At 34.4% G+C, this 19,401-nt stretch overlaps 1 protein-coding gene across 2 annotated transcripts in view; it reads right to left on the bottom strand.

The window, feature by feature from the left end:
• Positions 1 to 19,401, bottom strand: part of IBTK (inhibitor of Bruton tyrosine kinase) — a 100,944-nt gene that overhangs the window by 62,782 nt on the left and 18,761 nt on the right. For both annotated transcript variants that reach the window (XM_059177213.1, XM_059177214.1), the window contains exons 3-10: positions 16,796 to 16,892; positions 15,254 to 15,378; positions 10,889 to 10,999; positions 8,385 to 8,555; positions 5,299 to 5,416; positions 5,038 to 5,218; positions 2,673 to 2,796; positions 463 to 640 (exon numbers count right to left, since the gene is read on the bottom strand). In XM_059177213.1, coding sequence (XP_059033196.1) covers positions 463 to 640; positions 2,673 to 2,796; positions 5,038 to 5,218; positions 5,299 to 5,416; positions 8,385 to 8,555; positions 10,889 to 10,999; positions 15,254 to 15,378; positions 16,796 to 16,892 — 1,105 coding nt within the window. The remainder of the gene's footprint in view (positions 1 to 462; positions 641 to 2,672; positions 2,797 to 5,037; positions 5,219 to 5,298; positions 5,417 to 8,384; positions 8,556 to 10,888; positions 11,000 to 15,253; positions 15,379 to 16,795; positions 16,893 to 19,401) is intronic.

The following is a 19,401-nucleotide window of genomic DNA, read 5'->3' as shown; positions in this document are numbered from 1 at the left end:
CTTAACCCACTGAGTCACCCAGGACCCTGAAATGTACATTTTAAAAACTTTAATTTTATATATACAAGTGGGTAAAATACACACACACACACACATATGTATAAGCCACTCAATTGGCTTATACACTCAATACACTTATACACTCAATTTAGAGAAAAGAGAAAAAATGGAGCTTGGAAGATGATTTAAAAGCATCTGGGAAGTTTTTTCTTTAAACTTTACACTTCCCTGGCCCTATAGTCAAGACCTCAGGATATATTGAGACAGATAAACAGTTGAAAACCAGATTTAAGTGAACTGAATTCAGCTTATCTGCACACACACACACACACCCACACACATCAAAAATCGAAAGAGGAGACTTAAAGGAGACTTATTACTGTCAAACCTAGTAATAAACATTTGTGAAATTAAAGGTTAACTGAAAGATAATTTATGTATTATTCATATATATGAACTGACCTTTCTTTTCAGAATTCTTTTTTTTTTCTTCAAACCATTTCCCTCTAAATCCTTCTCCATCCTGTGTGACAAATAAAATGTCTTTTCTATTTAAAGCAATGTCAGAAATGAAGACCTGGCGTGGATAGGCCCATCGACACTGCTTCAGAGAACTGCTGACTGATCTCCAGCAAAATACCTAAAATAAATCCAAATTACATTGGAATATATATTCCCATACATCACCTGAACAACCAAAAACTGAAATTAAGAAATAATATCTCTAAAACAAAAGCTCTGATTAATGTTTCATGTTCATTCTTTCACAGAAAAAGATACTATTAAAATCAATTTATTTTTAAAGAACTGTATCTTTCAGAAAAAATACATTAAGCAAATATGAAAACATTAAAAATATTTAAAAGACACTCCTCTTAAGAAGTATCATTCAGTATTACTTGTTTTTCACAAATCAATCTACTAAAATGATAAAGGAAAACAAAAGTATGAAAGCTAAAATTTAGATATCACACTTATTGTAGTACCATCTGTTTGCAAGAAGAATGAAAATCAGCCTACTGAAAATCCTTACTTTAACTCTCAAGAAAAAAAGCAATGGTATGAATAACCCTATTTTATAACTAAAACAAAATTTTACAGATAGAAAAATTAAAACAGAGTTCAATGGCTTCCAAATGGTTCTACAAACCTTAGTGTTCCTGAAAAATGACTGAGAACCTGCTGCACAGGGATGGAGAGAATAAAGAGAGGTATGGTCTTGAGTTTCCCAATTCAGCTTTATCCAGAACAGTAACTCTTATCTACTTCATATATTTGCATTCCAAGAAAGATATTATTTGAAAAATTAATACTGCTGATTTTTAAAAGTTCAATTCTCCTCATATTTAAGAAAAGTAAAACACAAAATGGTACCTGCCAAGGTCACTCAAAAGTTACGTTAAAAATTAAAAAAAAAAAAAAAAAAAAGACTATACTGATTGATTCCTTCAGAAATTGGTTTTCATAGTAAGATTCTAATTTTCCAGAAAGTAACAATGAAAGGTATAGACTAGATCCCTATTAATACAAATGAAACACATGCTAGAGTCAAATGTTTTTTACACTCACTATTTTACATAACTCCATGCCACTGCTTCCTCCTATTAGTATAAGATTAGAGTTCTAATTCTGATATAGTTCCCTATATTAAAATGATAGACCACAGATTTATACCAGTAGATGGAGCTTTATGATTAATTCTGCAATTTCCAAAATCTATTTTATAGCACTTTATAAACCTCAGAAAACATTCTTGTTTTTTCTATTTGATAAGCAAAAAGCATAAGGCAATCTGTGTTTTTCTAGCTACAGTGTAAAACTCTGTTACTAATATATAATATAATTTTAATTTAACAATTTCATTAGAGAAATGTACTGATATATTTGCATAGGGAACTAATTGAACTCTACTTAAACAGAAGGAGATTAGCGATTCTTTCTATAGTGATCCACGAAGGCATTATCTTATATATGACAACTATAATCTCTAAAAATATACATTATGTGTACATTTATTTAAAACTAAATCTGGGGGGCGCCTGGGTGGCTCAGTGGGTTAAGCCTCTGCCTTCAGCTTAGGTCATGATCTCAGGGTCCTGGGATCAAGCCCTGGGATCAAGCCCCGCATCAGGCTCTCCGCTCAGCGGGGAGCCTGCTTCTCCTCTCTCTCTGCCTACTTGTGATCTCTCACTCTCTGTCAAATAAATAAAAAAAAATTTTTTTAATCTTAAAAAAAAAAAAACTAAATCTGGGAAAAATTTTCTAATTATGAAACAAATTTTTAGTATCACCTGTTTAGCTTTTAATTTAAGAAGCAGTTACATAGAATATCTATCTATGTAATTTGCTATCTTCATTAGTACTCAATATGCATATGAGATAATCCATCAAAATCCCCTACTGATTTCCATTTCAAGCATAGTAAATGAAATTTTAAGCTACAGTTTAACAAAGCTATACTGTGCAATGTTAGTTAAATGTCATCAAACTTTCTTTGAAATACCAAGTCCATACTAATTAGTCAAAAACGGGTATGTCAAAAATGGGTAGAGAAACAAAGTCAACAGGAATTATCATTATCTAGTAATACATGTTCACATTATCAGGTCCCTTATAGCTATCAATTCAGAATAAAATTACTTTAAAACACTTTTGCATAAATATACACTCACCCTTCCAGCCCCATCCATTGCAAGAATGCAAATTTTTTGACCTCCATTTTCTTTCAAATTTTCAGGATCAACCTTGTATTCCATACGACCCCCAGAAACAAGAACTTTTTTCAAGTTTAGTTGTCTAGGTGAAAAAGAAAATCCTTCATTAATATGTTCTTTAAAATAGACACACTCAATTTTAAAGAAATTATTAATAAAACAATAATCTAGGGTGATTACTGAGAAAGGTGAAGTAAGATGATTTGGCCTTTGGTAACCTTAGTCTCTCCTTTCTGTATATGTCCCCTATATAATGGCTGTTTCTTTTCATAGCAAGTACTTCCCTCCCCAATGCCTCCACCCATACATATACACACTTCTGACACCTAAAGCCCCACTTTAGAATGCACACATTTACTCTACTGGATATAACTGCTAAGACTAAAAGCTCCTAAGAGTATTTACATTTTAACAGACAAGAAAAACTTGAAATGAAATAGAAATAGAAATCCTTAATTTCAAATATGGACAAGCCTAAATAGCTATAGCTACCAGGAAAATCATCAGCAATGTTGCTAATTTAATAACTCATCTACTAGCCATTTCATTATACCTATACATGTGATACTCCTATACCACTGTGTGAAACTTGTCTATTACTACTCTAATCATTGTCCTCCCTTGCAGATATTTTGCCTGCATTAAAAGATTTTTACTTTCCAAAATAACAATCTATAACAAAAAATTTTCTTATTTTAAACCTGGATATAACTTGTATTTATGTAATTTAATGTTATCAGGGCAAGTTTTATAAATGTTAATCAGTAACAAAACCTAACATCCCACAAATCACCTCATGTTCAAAAGAAAAACCTAGTCAGTCAGTTCTAAGAAACACTTATGTTCACATTTTCATGTTTCTAAAACTAAAATATGACCTACAACTGATACCCTTCCAATTGTTACACACAGAAGTAGGTTATATACATATTGTTACACAGAGAAGCTGAACTGTGACAAACTGATGGCTGACATTCTCTGTTCATGAGCTTATTGCATGGATGTTATGTCTATGAAGTAGTATCTCATTTACAAGAGCAAAAGCAGATTCTTTTGCATTTCAGTATCAATTTAAAAACCTGACTGCTTATTTAAAAATTCACGAGAAATCTCTAGAATTCCTGTACACTCCTGCTTCCACTAATTGAGCTATACCCAGGTATCTGAATTTTATTTTATTTGTTCCAAGATCTATTTCTCTACTTGTATTTATTACTGTAATCACAGAATGAAATATTAAATAAACTAATAAAATATTAGTCTTAAAGGGCTTTTTTTTTTTTAAAGAAGTTGAATACTTTGGAATGACACAATAAAAATGCACAGCAAAGGGCGCCTGGGTGGCTCATTGGGTTAAGTCTCTGCCTTCCGCTCAGGTCATGATCTCAGGGTACTGGGAACGAGCCCCACATTGGGCCCTCTGCTCAGCTGGGAGTCTGCTTCCCCCTCCCTCTGTGCCTGCCTCTCTGCCTACTTGTGCGCGTGTGTTCTCTCTCTCTTTCTGTGTCAAATAAATAAAATCTGCTTAAAAAATGCATAGCAAAAAACTGTTGTCAAATCAGAAACAAATTAATCAACTATATAAGACTGAAATATATGAGAAGTAAAGGACTCTTACCATATTAATTTACCTCACAATTGATTTTAAGAACTTGCTCCCTAAACTGTTCAAATGAAATCACAGATGACACATTACAGGTATGGTTTATGCACAAAAGCTAGGGAACTCCAATTGGCATACTTAAACTTAGGTTTTACGGTTCCCTGCATTAACTGACCTTTTCAACTAGCCATTCAACTGCTAATCTACTGCATGCTACTATAATCTACTTTCAAGTAACAAAAGGCTACACAAATTTAAAAATAAAAAATATACCAGTCAGTTACAAACACAGGGACTGAGAATCCATGATATGTAACTTTTTTTTTTTTCAAAATAAATAGGTACATAACAAAAAAAGGCTACATATGAACCAATGATGATTGCATCACAAACCAAGAACTATGATTAATCTAGATCTATGTACCTGAAGCATAAAAAAAAGAAGGAAAATTTATAGGTCACATTTAACCACATGGTAAATATAATTCATAAATATTTTTTTATGATTAGCAGAGAACTTCTACATATATTTCCTGGGCGCATGTCAGAGACTAAGCTTATCAAAGGCCAAAACTCTTAACTTTTCCTTTCAGCTTTAAATTCTCTTTGTCCAGTTTTCTTCATCTGACACTCCAGAGCATTGCATAAAGTGAATCCTAAGTTTTGCTGGAAGAACTGAATTACTATTAAAGTTATATTTCTTTACAAAAATACACATACTTAGACGCCATCTTCTTGCACTGATAGTCTGCAAGTAAGTAAATATCTCCTCTTGTGGTAACACAGACTGTGGCCCCATCACTTGCAGCAACCAAAGACAAAGTGATATCCTTATGATGAAGGGCAGAGACTTGACGAGGAGCAGTTACATATTTTTCTCCATTGGGATCTGGCAAATAACCTAAAAAATTACACAAATAAATCACAAAATATCCAAAAAATTCTATTTATTTTTCAGATAATGTCATCAAGATTTCTTACCCAGTTGTCCACCATTTAGCCCCATAGTGTAAACAGCTTCTCTAGTCCACAGCACTGTATGAAACCTGCCTGCTGCTACTCCAATGATTGTCCTTCCTTTTAGGTATTTTGCCTGCATCTATTCAAAAAGACAATTAAGACAACAGTTTATTATATTATTAAGAACGAATATAATATTTCAAAGATCTAGTAGACCAGAGTAGCAAATACATGGCACTCTAACTACCAGTGCCCCCTTAAGTTCTAATGGCAGAATTCATGAACAGATCTTAGCACTAACACTTAGACTCCAACTCTTCTCAGAACACAGGATATTCTGATGTAGCCATTTCACGTCAGCAGTTTTAACATATAAAAAATTAACATGGTAGAAAAGCCAGATCATCCAACCTGTCACCAAGCAATATGCAAAACAGGCATTCTATCAGAAAATAAAGTACTTTTAAATTTGACATATTCAGGGTCTCTCAACAGTGGCACTAATGACATTTTCAGCCAGATGACTCTTATTGATGTAATGTATTACACTGATTTTTGTATGAATATTAAACCACCCTTGCATCCCAAGAATAGCCAAAGCAATCTCAAAAGAAAAAACCATAACTGGAGGTATCATAATTCCAGATTCCAAGTTACATTACAAAACAGCAGTAATGAGAACAGTATGGTATTAGCATAAAACAAGATATATAGATCAATAGAATAGAACTGAAAACCCAGAAATAAACCAATTATATGGTCAATTAATCTACGACAGAGGAATGAATGTTTACAATGGGAAAAAGACAGTCTCTTGGTATTGGAAAAACTGAACAGCAACATGCAAAAAATAAACTAGACCACTTTCTCTCACTATACACAAAAATAAACTCGAAATGGATGAAAGATCTAAATGTGAGACCTGAAACCACAAAGATCCTTAAAGACAACACAGGCAATAAGGTCTCTGACACTGACCAAAGAAACTTTTTTCTAGGCAGGTCTCCTGAGGCAAGGAAAACAAAAGCAGAAATAAACTACCGAGACCACATCAAAACAAGAAGTTTCTACATAGCAAAGGAAACCACCAACAAAACTAAAAGACAACCTATGGAATGGGAGAAGATATCTGCAAACGGCATATCCAATAAAGGTGTAGTATCCAAAAATATATAAAGAATTCATACAACTCAATACCCAAAAAGCAAATAATTCAATTAAAAAATAGGCATAAGACATGAACAGACATTTCTCCAAAGAAGACATATAGACAGCCAAAAGATCCATAAAAAGACGCTAACATCAGGGAAACAAAATTCAAAACTACAGTAAGATACCACCTCACACCTGTCAGAATGGCTAAAATAAAAAACATAAATAATAAGTGGTAACAAAGATGTAGAAAAAGGGAAGCTCTCTTGCACTGTTGGTAGGAATGCAAACTACTGCAGCCATTGTGGAAAACTGTATGGAGGTTCCTCAAAAAATTAAAAAATAGAACTACCCTATGATCTAGGGATGTTACTATTGGATATTTACTGAGAGAATACAAAAATACTAGTTTAAAGGGATACATGCATCCCTATGTTTACTGCAGTATTATTTACAATAACCAAACCATGGAAACAGCCAAGTACTCATCAAAAAAGGAATGGATAAAGAAGTGTACACACACACAACACACACACACACACACACACACACAGGAATATTATTGTCATAAAAAAGAATTAAATCTTGTTATTTGCAACAACATGGATACAGCTAGAGAATACAATGCTGAGGGAAATAAAGAAGTCAGTTAGAGAAAGACAAATACCATATGATCTCACTCATATGTGGAATTTAAGGAACAAAATGAGCAAAGGAAAAAAAAAGAAAGACGAATGAACCAAGTGAGTGGGGATTAAAAGAGTACACTTACTATGTCGGGAAAATAAAAAAGAAAATGAAAAAAAAAGAGAGAAAAAATACTGGACATATTCAGAGTCTCCCAACAGTGGCACTACTAACATTCAGCTAGATGAATCTCTGTTGTAAGGGACTAACTTTTAAACTGTAGGTTTAGCAGCATCCCTGGACTCTACCTACTAGATGTCAATAGCACCCCAACTCCAGTTGTTAAAACTAAAAAGGTCTTTGCATGTTGTCAGATGGCTCCTGGGGGTGTAAAAGTAACTGAGAATACTGAATATGTCCATATCAACCTAAAGCTCCAACACAGCCACACAATAAGAATAAAAACAGGAAAGAAATCTACCATTTATAAAGAAATGTACAAAATGGTTAAATATCCAAGAAGTCCATGAATACAGAAAATGGATTTTCCAACCAAAAAGTACCACAGATTGGAGACTACCTCTAACAACTTCTCAGTAATTCCTATTGATTCATTAGTCATCCAGAATGGAAAAGCATTAGATTTAAAAGCTTATTAATTAAAAATATACCTAATAATAACTTTAAATCCAGAGGATTAAATCAATAAAGAAACTTTACCTTTGAAAATACAAAATTTTATGATCTGAAATCTCACCTGTTATTGAGTGATGACTCTAGCAACATATTAGAGTACCAGTCCTAGTTTTTTTTAACTAGGTCTGTGAAGCTGAGTAAAGGGTACATTCTGGTAGTGGTTGTGCAATTGGGAGGGGGATATCAGAACAAAGAGTGGCTTTTGGACACGTGTCTACACCTCACATAAACCTGCCCTGTATGTTTTCGGTACCAAGGCACATTTTCCATGAGGCCAATAAGCTTAATCTTCTGGGTAACTCACTTACATGGCCATTTTGCATTTTAAAAACTTCATATTTTTTCTTAAGGAAGGCCTCAAAATTATTTGTTTCAAACCCCAAAAATGTGGATCCCCTTCTGCTTATAAATACTTTAAAAGCTGAAACTAAAGCACTTTGGGGCCTACCTTCCCAATTGCTTTCTCCCTTATTCCAAACAAATGCTAATTTGTATTATGCTTAATGTCTCCTGTGAAAAATAAAGTATATACCACAAATGTAAGTAAAATAAATTGCCTATCAATACCTTGCACCTTTTGTCATACAGGTTTTATAGCAAAAAGTCACCTTGTTTTGAAAAAGGAAGCTTACCTGTCTCGGTACATTACAACTGGAGGGTGGAGGAATAATTCCTAACTGATGAAAAATGTTCAGACCAAATGTGTAAACACATCCATCTTCAGTCAGTACCACAGTATGATCCTTAGCAGCTGCCACTTGGGAACAATTATGACCACTCAGTCCTTCCACAAGCCTAGGGATCTACAAAATAAATTAACTTTGGTATAATATATTAACCATTTATAGAAAAATACAAAGAGAATCTGGTAATTCTATATCCAAAATGATATGACTAATAAATGGCTGATCTATCATAGGTAAACTCTACAGTTTAGCAAAGATAGGTGAGTTTAACAGGATATTGACATTGAGAGAATATGGACATATGAGTAAAATACAAAACCCAGTATGACCTTCCAGTAAAATAATTCAATCCGACAAATGATTTTTGAGCCCTTATCATACACCAAGTGCAAATTTGGTTGGTATAAATAAAGAGAGCTCTTCAGCCAAAGTATTCACTGATGTATTTAAATAAATAAATAAATAAATAAATAAATGGGAAAATACAGGTGTGAGGAGTAAATGAGTTGGTAAGTATAAAAAACAACAGTCTCTGACATTGCACAGAATGGAGATAATAATGCCTATAATCTCACAATGTTGCTGTGAGGCTTAAGTCACGGTAATGATACTGCATGAAAAGCATCACTGATATCTGGAACATAATAAAACCCATAAAAAATAAAAGTGGTTGTCATAGTTCTCTCTCTTTTTAAAGTACCCTTTAATATATAAATATACCAGTAATCCCATCAAAAAAATTTACCTTAAAAATAACCTACTGAGGGGCACCTGGGTGGCTCAGTGGGTTAAAGCCTCTGCCTTCGGTTCGGGTCATGACCTGGGATCGAGCACTCTGCTCAGCAGGGAGCCTGCCTCCTCCCTCCCTCTCTGCCTGCTTCTCTGCTATTTGTGATCTCTGTCTGTCAAATAAATAAATAAAATCTTTTTTTTTTTAAAGATTTTATTTATTTGACAGACAGAGATCACAAATAAGCAGAGAAGCAGGCAGAGGGAGGGAGGAGGCAGGCTCCCTGCTGAGCAGAGTGCTCGATCCCAGGACCTGGGATCATGACCCAAGCCGAAGGCAGAGGCTTTAACCCACTGAGCCACCCAGGGGCCCCAAATAAATAAAATCTTAAAAAAAAAAAAAAAAAAAACCCTACTGTGGCAACATTACTAAATGCAGTAATTATTAGGTTTCAAATTAGCACTAAGTTTCTGTACCATAAGACTCAATTTTGTGATTATACAAAGAAAATATGGGCTCAACTTTTACATTTTTAAGATTTATTTATTTAGAGAACATGTGTGTGTCTGCATGCAAGTTAGGGGAGGGGGCAGAGAAAAAGAATCTTCAAGTAGATTCCCCTGAGTGCAGAGCCTTAGGCAGGGATAAATCTCACAGTCCATGAGATCATGACCTGGGCTGAAACCGGGATTCAGAGGCTTAACCGACTGAGCCATCCAGGCACCCCGGACTCAACTTTTAGACCACAATACTTAGATAAGAAGTCAAAAAAAAATTAAAACACCAAGGTTTTGCAACTAGTCTGACTTATGGGGGCACCTGGGTGGCTCAGTCAGTTATCTGTCTGCCTTCAGCTCAGGTCATAAGTCTTGGGGTCCTGGGATAGAGCTCTACTGAGGTCCCTACATAGGGAATCGGCCTCTCCCTCTGCCACTCCCCTTGCTCATGCACATGCACATGTTCTTTCACATTCTCTGTCAAATAAACAAATCTTTTTATTATTTATTTATTTATTTATTTATTTGACAGAAAGAGATCACAAGTAGGCAGAGAAGCAGGCAGAGAGAGAGGGGGAAGCAGGCTCCCTGCTGAGCAGAGAGCCTGATATGGGGCTCGATCCCAGAACCCTGAGATCATGACCTGAGCCAAAGGTAGAGGCTTATTAACCCACTGAGCCACCCAGGTGCCCCATAAATAAATCTTGAAAAAAAAATTAGTCTGACTTTTAAAATTTCAACTGTGGAAACATTTTAAAGCTTATTTATATGCTCTCCTGTCCCAGTATTTGCCAAATGCAAAATATGATTTTCCCTTGATGCTTTAGAATTCGGCATATCTAAATCCTTTAATTTGAACATGATAGAACAAGAAGCTAATTGATTTTTTTAAAAGATTTTATTTATTTCGGAGAGAGAGAGAGTGCACAAGTTGGGGTGGGGGGAGGAAGGCGAGGGGAAAAAGACTCTCTGCTGAGCAGTGAGTCCATATCAGCGGTCTGTTCCCTGACCTGGAGAGCAGGACCTGAGCTAAAAGCAAGAGAGGCTTAACTGACTGCGCCACCAAAGTGACCCAAATAACTTATTTTTTTTAAATTCTACTATCAGTTGCTATATTACTCTCTGCTTATAGTAGATTAGAAATTTTTTTAAGTTAACTGAAGTCTCCATTTTATGGAAATTTTACTGAAGTTACCTAAAATGTGTAATGACATTTCAATTACCAAGCATGTCTGTTCATCTCCATGGCCTAAACGTCCTCCAGGACCATGACCACAGGTATAAACCTGCCCTTTCTGAGACAGAAACACTGAGTGAAATTTACAAAGCACCACCTAAGAGAAAACAAAAGATTATTATTAAATTTCTCTGAATAAAATATCCTTTATTTTATTAAAAAATAAATTACAGAATACAACTGTGAAGCAGAATGATGGGTACATGGGGATTATATGTTCTCTCTACTTTGAATATGTTCTGTAATAAAAATTAAAAATGTATACACTCTATTTTAAAACCACGTCTACAAACACTGACAAACAGGAAAAAGAACAAAAAAGAAATTAGCATATATTACCCACAAAGGAGACTAAACAAAGGAAATGCAAATCTCAAATGCTCAACTAGAAAAAGCAGTAGCCAGCTGTTTCCCAGCTTTATGGAACCCCAAACAATGAGAACTGGGCAGTGCAACAGGAAGCACAAAGATCAACAAATATGGATATATGTTATTAAAGAAAATAATGGCAATGGCTTAAGCACATTTTTTAAAAAACAACATCACCTATACAGGTATTGGTAGTTAGATAGTATATCCTTTTAATATTTCTGATTTTGTCGAATACATCTTTAATATCATTACAGTGAATTCTTTCCAGAAGATTTTCAATTTATTTTGCCTAGATCCGCAGGTAGAATCACTATCTATGGCAGCTATAACCATTTGATATGTATTTCTTAAATAATAAGACTTGAAAGTCAAAAGGACTCCTTGATCCATGGGCCACAAAATGAATGCTTTCTTAGCAGGCATGAAAACATGAATGTACAATGGTACATGTCCATCAAAGCTCCTGGTTGACCAGGTCCATTATCAATAAGCAGTAATATTTTGAAAGAATCTATTTTTCTGAGCACTAGGTCTCAACAGTGGGATTGAAACATATATTCAGTAAACCATGCAGTAAACAGATGTGCTGTCTTCTAGGTTTTGTTCCAGTTTTAGAGCATAGGCAGAAATTTAGCATTATTCTTAAGAACCCTAGGATTTTCAGTATGCTTAAGAGAATGAACCCTGGTTTCAGCTTCAAGTCACCAACTGCATTAGGCCCTAATAAGACAGTCAGCCTGTTCTTTGAAACTTTGAAGCCACTCACTTGACTTCTTCCAAAAGATAGCTCATTGCCTACTTTGCAAATCTTGTTTAGTGTAGCTGTTTGCATTAATGCTCTTACCTAGATCTTTGGGATAACTTGCTGCAGCTTCTACATCAGCACCTGTTACTTCACTTTGCACGGTGATGTTACAGAGAAAGCATCTTCCCTCAAACTTCATGAACCAACCAGCCTCTACTAGTTTCAAACTTTTCTTCTCAACTTCCTCACCTCTCTCAGCCTTCATGGAATTGAAGAGTTAGGGCCTTGCTCTGGATTAGGTTTTGGCTTTAAGGAATGTTATGGCTGGTTTGATCTTCTATCCAGATCACTAAAACTTTCTTCATACCAGTAATAAGGCTGTTTCACCTTCTTACCACTTGGGTATTCACTGGAGTAGCACTTTTCATTTCCTTCAAGAAATTTCCCTTTAAATTCACAACTTGGCTAACTTGTTGGTTCAAAAGGCCCACCTTTCAGCCTATCAGCTTTTGATACTTTCCTCACTAAGCTTAATCAGTTTTAGCTTTTGATTTAAGATGAGAAGACATTCAACTCTTCCTTTCACTTAAACACTTAGAGGCCATTGCCAAGTTCTTAACAGGCTTAATTTCAATAATTTGTATCTCAGGGAATTAAGGAAGCCCAAGAAGAGGTAGAGAGATAGGGGAACAATGGCCAGTGGAGCAGTAAGAACACACACAATTATCAATTAAGTCCACCATCTTATATGGATGCAGTTTGTGGTACCCAAAAACAATTACAATAGTAATATCAAAGGTCACTGATAACAGATCACCAGAAGAAATACAGTTAACTCCTAAACAACATGTGTTTAAACTTTAGTATGCATCCACTTACATGCAGATTTTTTTCCAGTAAATAGAGTACAGTACTTAATTAAATGTATTCTCTTCTCTCTATGACTTTAATAACATTTTCTTCTCTCCAGCTTACTTTATTCTAAGAATACAGTATATAATGCATAGAAATATGTGCTAATTGACTATGTTCTCAGTAAGACTTCCAGTCAGAGAAGTTAAGTTTTTGGAGAGTAATTAGTCATGCATGGATTTTTGACTGCATGGGGAGGTCAAGTGCCCCAACCCCCAATTTCTTCAAGGGTCAACTAATACTAATGAAAAAGTTTAAAAAATTAAGAGAATTATAGAGACACGAAGTAAGAAAATGCTATTAGAAAAATGGCAATGAAAGACTTACTCAATGTAGGACTCACATAGACCTTCAATTTGTAAAAAATCCAGTGTCTTTAAAGTCCAATAAAGTGAAGTGCAATAAAACAAAGTATGCCTGTTTGCATGTACATACACACATAATCTCTAAACCACACTGCTATTTTTCAAAGCATCTAATATTGAGTATATTAAATTTTACTTTAATATTATTTAAAAATCCTTTTTTCTTACTTTTAAAAAGTATGTACATATACATTTCTTAGGTCATCTATAAATATTTCTAACTTTGGACACAAAAAATGATTATGAAATAAATCTTAAAATTATTTTCCAGAAAGTCAAGTTCTTATGGAAAACAAGAAAATTAGAAGCTGAATTATAAGCTCTACTTATACATATCCTTTAACTACTTGGTAAGTTCTGTAAATACATATACTTATCATAAGTAATGTAAAAAGTCATTATCCCATTTAACTATAACACAAATACTTTTAAAATAAAACCCAAATTATATTCATATTTATAGTATAAACTTAGAATGTGTAAAAGAAAAATCATTTTTTTAAGCCAGAAATAATACATTTTGTTCCATTTTATAGTTAATATTAGAATGCCATTCTATAATTTCTGATTTATATTCAGCAACCAATACCAGAGTTTAAGTGTTCCAACCTTAAAACCTCTGAATTTTTTAAGGAGATAGGTGATTACCTTAATACTCTGGAATATATTATGCTGAGATTAATAATCTCTGCTCCATGGTAGTATAGCATTAGCTCATTTCAGTGACTAATGGGGGCTCTCTACATAACTGGTGCTCAATAAATAATTCTATAAAACTTGCCTCCTCGGGCGCCTGGGTGGCTCAGTGGGTTAACCCGCTGCCTTCGGCTCGGGTCATGATCTCAGGGTCTTGGGATCGAGTCCCGCATGGGGCTCTCTGCTCAGTGGGGAGCCTGCTTTTCTCCCCCTCCCCTCGCCTCTCCATTTACTTGTGATCTCTGTCAAAAAAATAAAATCTTAAAAACTTGCCTCCTCTTTTGTTATTTATACTGTTTTCCTTCCTAACCTATCCATAGTGTTTGCTTCAACCCTCATTCAATTCTCATATAAGGATATAAAATTCCTTATATTCTTAATCTGTTCACAAAATACTCTCGCTTTCTTGCCTTAAGTGTAGCTTTCTCCTGAATATGCTCATTTCCTCCATAGCACATATAACCTAGGACCAGAGGATATAATCAGTTTCTGGTTTCCTAATTCTATCATTTATTCCTTCACTCTTATTTAAAAATCCTTGCTCCTGAAAAAGCTCAGTTCGTGAAAGGTGACTAGATCATGTATTAAGTCAGAAAAGGAAAACTGGAAATTTTTTAAGTGTCCCAACTGTGATCAATTGTTAGTGGCTGCTAACAGGTGGAAGAGCATTTTAAGGATTCTGAGGACCTAGTTAAGCTCAAATGAACACACATACACACGAAGACGCTGCATTATGCAAAAAGATGAGCATGTCAACAGTAGCAAAACCCATGGAAGTGGAAGACATCATCCAGCAAAATGAATTAAGACCAAAGATCAAAACTTTCCAATATATCAACTCAAATTTTATAATTACATATATTTAAGAACTCAAGTTCATTCAACTAAAACTAGTAACACTGAGTTTCAACAACAAATTCACTTGAGAAATAATATGAAGAACTCTATTTTTGTGAAATGAAAACAAATGCTAGAGAATCAGTAGAAGCTCAACTTTTAAAAGTAGTATCTCTATGGTGCCTTCTAATTTCTAACACTGCTTGCACAAACATCTCATAGTTTTATGGTATTTAACACAATCTAAATATGATTAAAGCTAACACAAAATCTAAAATAGAATTCGTGAAGTTCTGTTGGATTTCTTCATTAAAATGTTATTATCCCTTCAACCCAGTTAACATAATCCAAATAAAAAGATAAACTATCAAACACAAAAGTTCTCTTTAACCTCTGAAAGCACTCAGACCGTACTTCAAAATACCTGCTTGATATAAACCCCACTCCTGGAGAACAGATCCACCAACTCTGGATGATGTTTGCTATTCTGGCTTCCATGCCCCAGGGTGAAATTTGTATTATCTCCCCAAGTGTAGACATCTGTAGGATCTAAAAAGTAAATTAATTTTTATACTTTTATATTTTAAAACAAGTATCAGTTGAGTTCAATTATATATACACTCTATTAATCAGTTTACCTCAAACAGAGACTCTTTATAGGAACTAATTCAACCAGCATATTTACAAAGACACTGCCAAGATTATTTTTTACATTATGGAACTATTAACATATTATCTAATTCTAGGAATAGAAACAAGAAAATCCAAATCAGCACAGGGCTATCTCAATGTTAGGAACCTAATATTTGTTCCTTGTTTTATTAGCAGCTAATTTAACTGCCAAAGGAGTAAAATCACTTGCTGTAGCCATTTAGTTTCTATGAAAATAATAATTATAGTTATTTAAATACAGAATGTTACCAACAGATACATAATATACAGTAATATTATTTATATATTATATACATACATGTAAGGGTTCTAGATGAAGCAAATGTGGTATCTGTTACTGTTCCTACAGAAACATTAACTTTAGTAGTATGCTCTTGATAGATGCAAAAATCAGACTTATAATCAGAGTAATGACTATTTTAAAGTGGGATAAAACTTAATCACAGCTAAGTTTATGATCTAAGTTTTCATTTTTACTTTGAAAGCCATATAAATTTCTTGAATAGAATTATAACTGTAACTTGCAATATAGTACCCAAGGTAGAAATAAAAATGAAAAATGTGTCCTTACTTAGCTTGCTCACTACTTAAATGCAAATTGTATAGAGTGGCCCATTTAAAACTCTTCTCCTTTTCCAACAATTTCCATTTCCAAAATTCAAAGGCAAACAAATTAGAGAAATAAGTAAAATCAGAAGGATGTGAGGGCAAAAGAATCACTTCTTTTTTCCCTCTACTGTAAGTACTGATGTTACTTTCTGGATGGATGCACTTTCTGGATGTAACAGTAGTTACAATTCTGTCTTCCCACTTAGGGTGTGCTTTTACTCTTACGGACATAATATAGGTTGAAACTGACATTATATAGATTGAAAATAAAAATGCAAAATAAATCAATGTTCTGAATAAAAGCCCCAAATTACCAGATAACATACATTAAGATATAAGTTCTTTGCAGATATCCACACACAAATAAATTTTCTCAGGTATTTTAATAAGAACAAAGTTTCATTAAAATTTTCTAAGTTGGGGGCACCTGGATGGCTCAGTGGGTTAAAGCCTCTGCCTTCAGCTCACGTCATGATCCCAGGGGCCTGGGATTGAGCCCCGAGTCGGGGCGGGGGGGGGGGGGGGGGGAGTCTCTGCTCAGCAGGGAGACTGCTTCCTGCTCTCTCTCTCTTTGCCTGCCTCTCTGCCTACTTGTTATCTGTCATGTAAATAAATAAAATCTTTATAAAAAAAAATTTTTTTCTAAGTTGTACCGTAATGGAATATATCTGTGGAATTTTCTTACCAGTAGGTTTGAATACTACATGAGTTGGTCTATCCTTCATTACAAGATCCAAAGCTGATAAGCCTTCTTTGTCTTGAATATACAAACTAACACCATGCTAAAATTAAAAAAAAAAAAAAAAAGAAAAAAAATACATGTTACTTCCAATGCTCGCCCACATTTTTTCACACACAGAAGAGAACTAAGAAAAATCAAATATCTAATTTTCAAGAACTAGAAAACCTGAAGAAATAAAATAAGTAACATTTAAAATCAAAATGAACTAGATGTGAAAATTTTCTATGATGAGGCAAGTCCGGCTGCCTAAAAGGCCTTAGCTCTGGGTTTCTCTGTGCCTGTGCATGTACTACATTTTATGTAAAGAGCTATGCTCCATGTCTAGTTCAGTTAAGGGCTATAAAGACATCAAGGTAAACACAACACTAATATTAGAATTTACTGTTTATAAATATAATGTGATCACACAGGCCACCTCACTTCTTGCTTAAACTTTATTATATCCAGTATTTACATTTAAGACAATTATATTCCTTTATTTCTATTTGTGTGATACAGGTTTTCATCTTTGTATTTAAATTTTTTATAGCATTCATTAATTGTGACTTCTTATAAATCATATATAACAGTATCCTTAAAAAATCTGAGACTGTATGTGTGTATGTGTTTTAAGGATGAATTTAAAGTAATCTTTGTATCTTCACAGTTCAAAATCAAACATGAAATAGAACATTTTCTATCCCACTTATTTAAGGCAGTTAGCACACCCTATCCCTATTCATCATACTTTTCTATCTTTTAAAATATAATGGGGGGTAGGCAGGAGGGACAGAGAGCAATGTTCAATTCCTATTGTTGTTATCTGACTAGTTTTTAAATATAAAATGTTCAAGAATAACTTCTGGTATTTGCTGATAGTTTAGTAAGATATCCAATAATTAGACTTCTCTCTATTTTAACCTGTGCAAGGTATCACTGCCTGTCTGTACACAGCTCATTTGGGTAGTTACAGACAGAGAACTATAAAGTTATTAAACTCTGTGACGCGTTGGAATCCTCTGTTTTAGGTTACTTAGGAAAGAAGAATCTCCTCTCATCTTGTAACAGTGGATTCCTAATAAACTAAAACCAATTCAAAATTCATTATGTTCTAGATGGTTATAATACTTGATGTCACAAGGATTGTCAATGAGCAAAAAATACTAAAATGAGCTAACCAGTAAAAAACGAAAAAAGAAGTGATCTAAGATTTTAATGAATTTAAAATCATGTGTTACCTACTAGATTTAAAAAAAAATAGATATAAAAAAAATACTATTTAAAAAAAAATAGATATAATAAATCACATGAGAAGCCATGAGTTTCTTTAATCTTTTAAGAGAAAAGAAGGCAAATTCTGACAAAGTGCTCCAAGCTATAAAGGTGACAAACGGGATCCCAGAAACTTAGATCCCTAGAGTTTATTTTGCCAGTTTTATAAATTTTCCTAAACTTCATACAATCAGCTGGACACTAGTAAGACTACATATATTTGCATCACCCTAAGGAGCCCCAACTGCATAAGACTACATTTGTTTGGCCATTAGAGCTCCTTAGATATAGTAGATTTTGACATTTTCTTTAGTATGTGCAGTGAAATTTGTATTAAAGTTGTATTAAAAGTTGTATTAAAGTTAAGATGAGTATACTCATCTTAAACTTTAAAGGTTGAAGGACTTGTGTGTAGTCTATCCTATTTATTTAAAGATCAACTCTTTACATATCCCCAAAACAGTTAAGTAAATCCATTACCTTGTTAAATAGCATCTTAGTATATACCAGGCTTACAAGCCTGAGCATTTCATGGGAACGCTCTACAAGGAGCAGATGCACTTTAGAAACAGCTATTCCACTATGAACCACGAGTAACATTACTGGATAGGTCTCTCTGCAAATATAGAGAACTGTTTTTGTTTACTTTGACTGTCTTCCTCAAAAGCAAAGTATAAGATAAAGACGGCATACAAGTAATTTTCTTGGGAAGAGATCCTAGAAAATGAGGACCAGAAGAGTAAATAAAAGGTGGAAAAACCAATACAAGGATGTATTATCAAGTAGGTCACTGCTAAGGCTTGTTTGTGCATGATCCTACCAGGAAATTATGGGAACCTTATACAATATATCGGAGGCAGGCCCCTGGCCAGGGCGGCCTCCACCATTAAAAGATGGCGCCTGGCTAGTTGCCAGGTTAGGATTGCCTCGTGAGGCTAAGCGGACCGCCCAAAGAGGAAGTAAACAGCATTGGTTGCTAGCGAAGTTGTTCGTTTAGGTGCACAGCCTGATTCGCTCCCTCCTGTACCCTGCTCGCTGACTGGTCATGTGGGCATATATAAGTGTATAGACTTGCGGAAATAAGGAGAGAGAAGATGCATCCGAACTGGGGCTTCTTGTCATCCTTGCGCGTCGAGGGCGATAATATCACAGAATAATTCTCCAGTTGAGGAATAAAAGGGGTAAGGATTTACCTCCAGTTCCCATTCTTCATTAGCAAAGAGTTGCTCTAAAAGGGTTTTAACTCTCCTGTACTTTTGGATGGTCATGCATGAATGCCAATCTCTGGCACATAAAGT

This window comes from Mustela lutreola, chromosome 6, assembly GCF_030435805.1.
Source record: "Mustela lutreola isolate mMusLut2 chromosome 6, mMusLut2.pri, whole genome shotgun sequence".
Classification (NCBI taxonomy): Eukaryota; Metazoa; Chordata; class Mammalia; order Carnivora; family Mustelidae; genus Mustela; species Mustela lutreola.
This window is presented reverse-complemented; position numbering and strand designations above follow the sequence as displayed.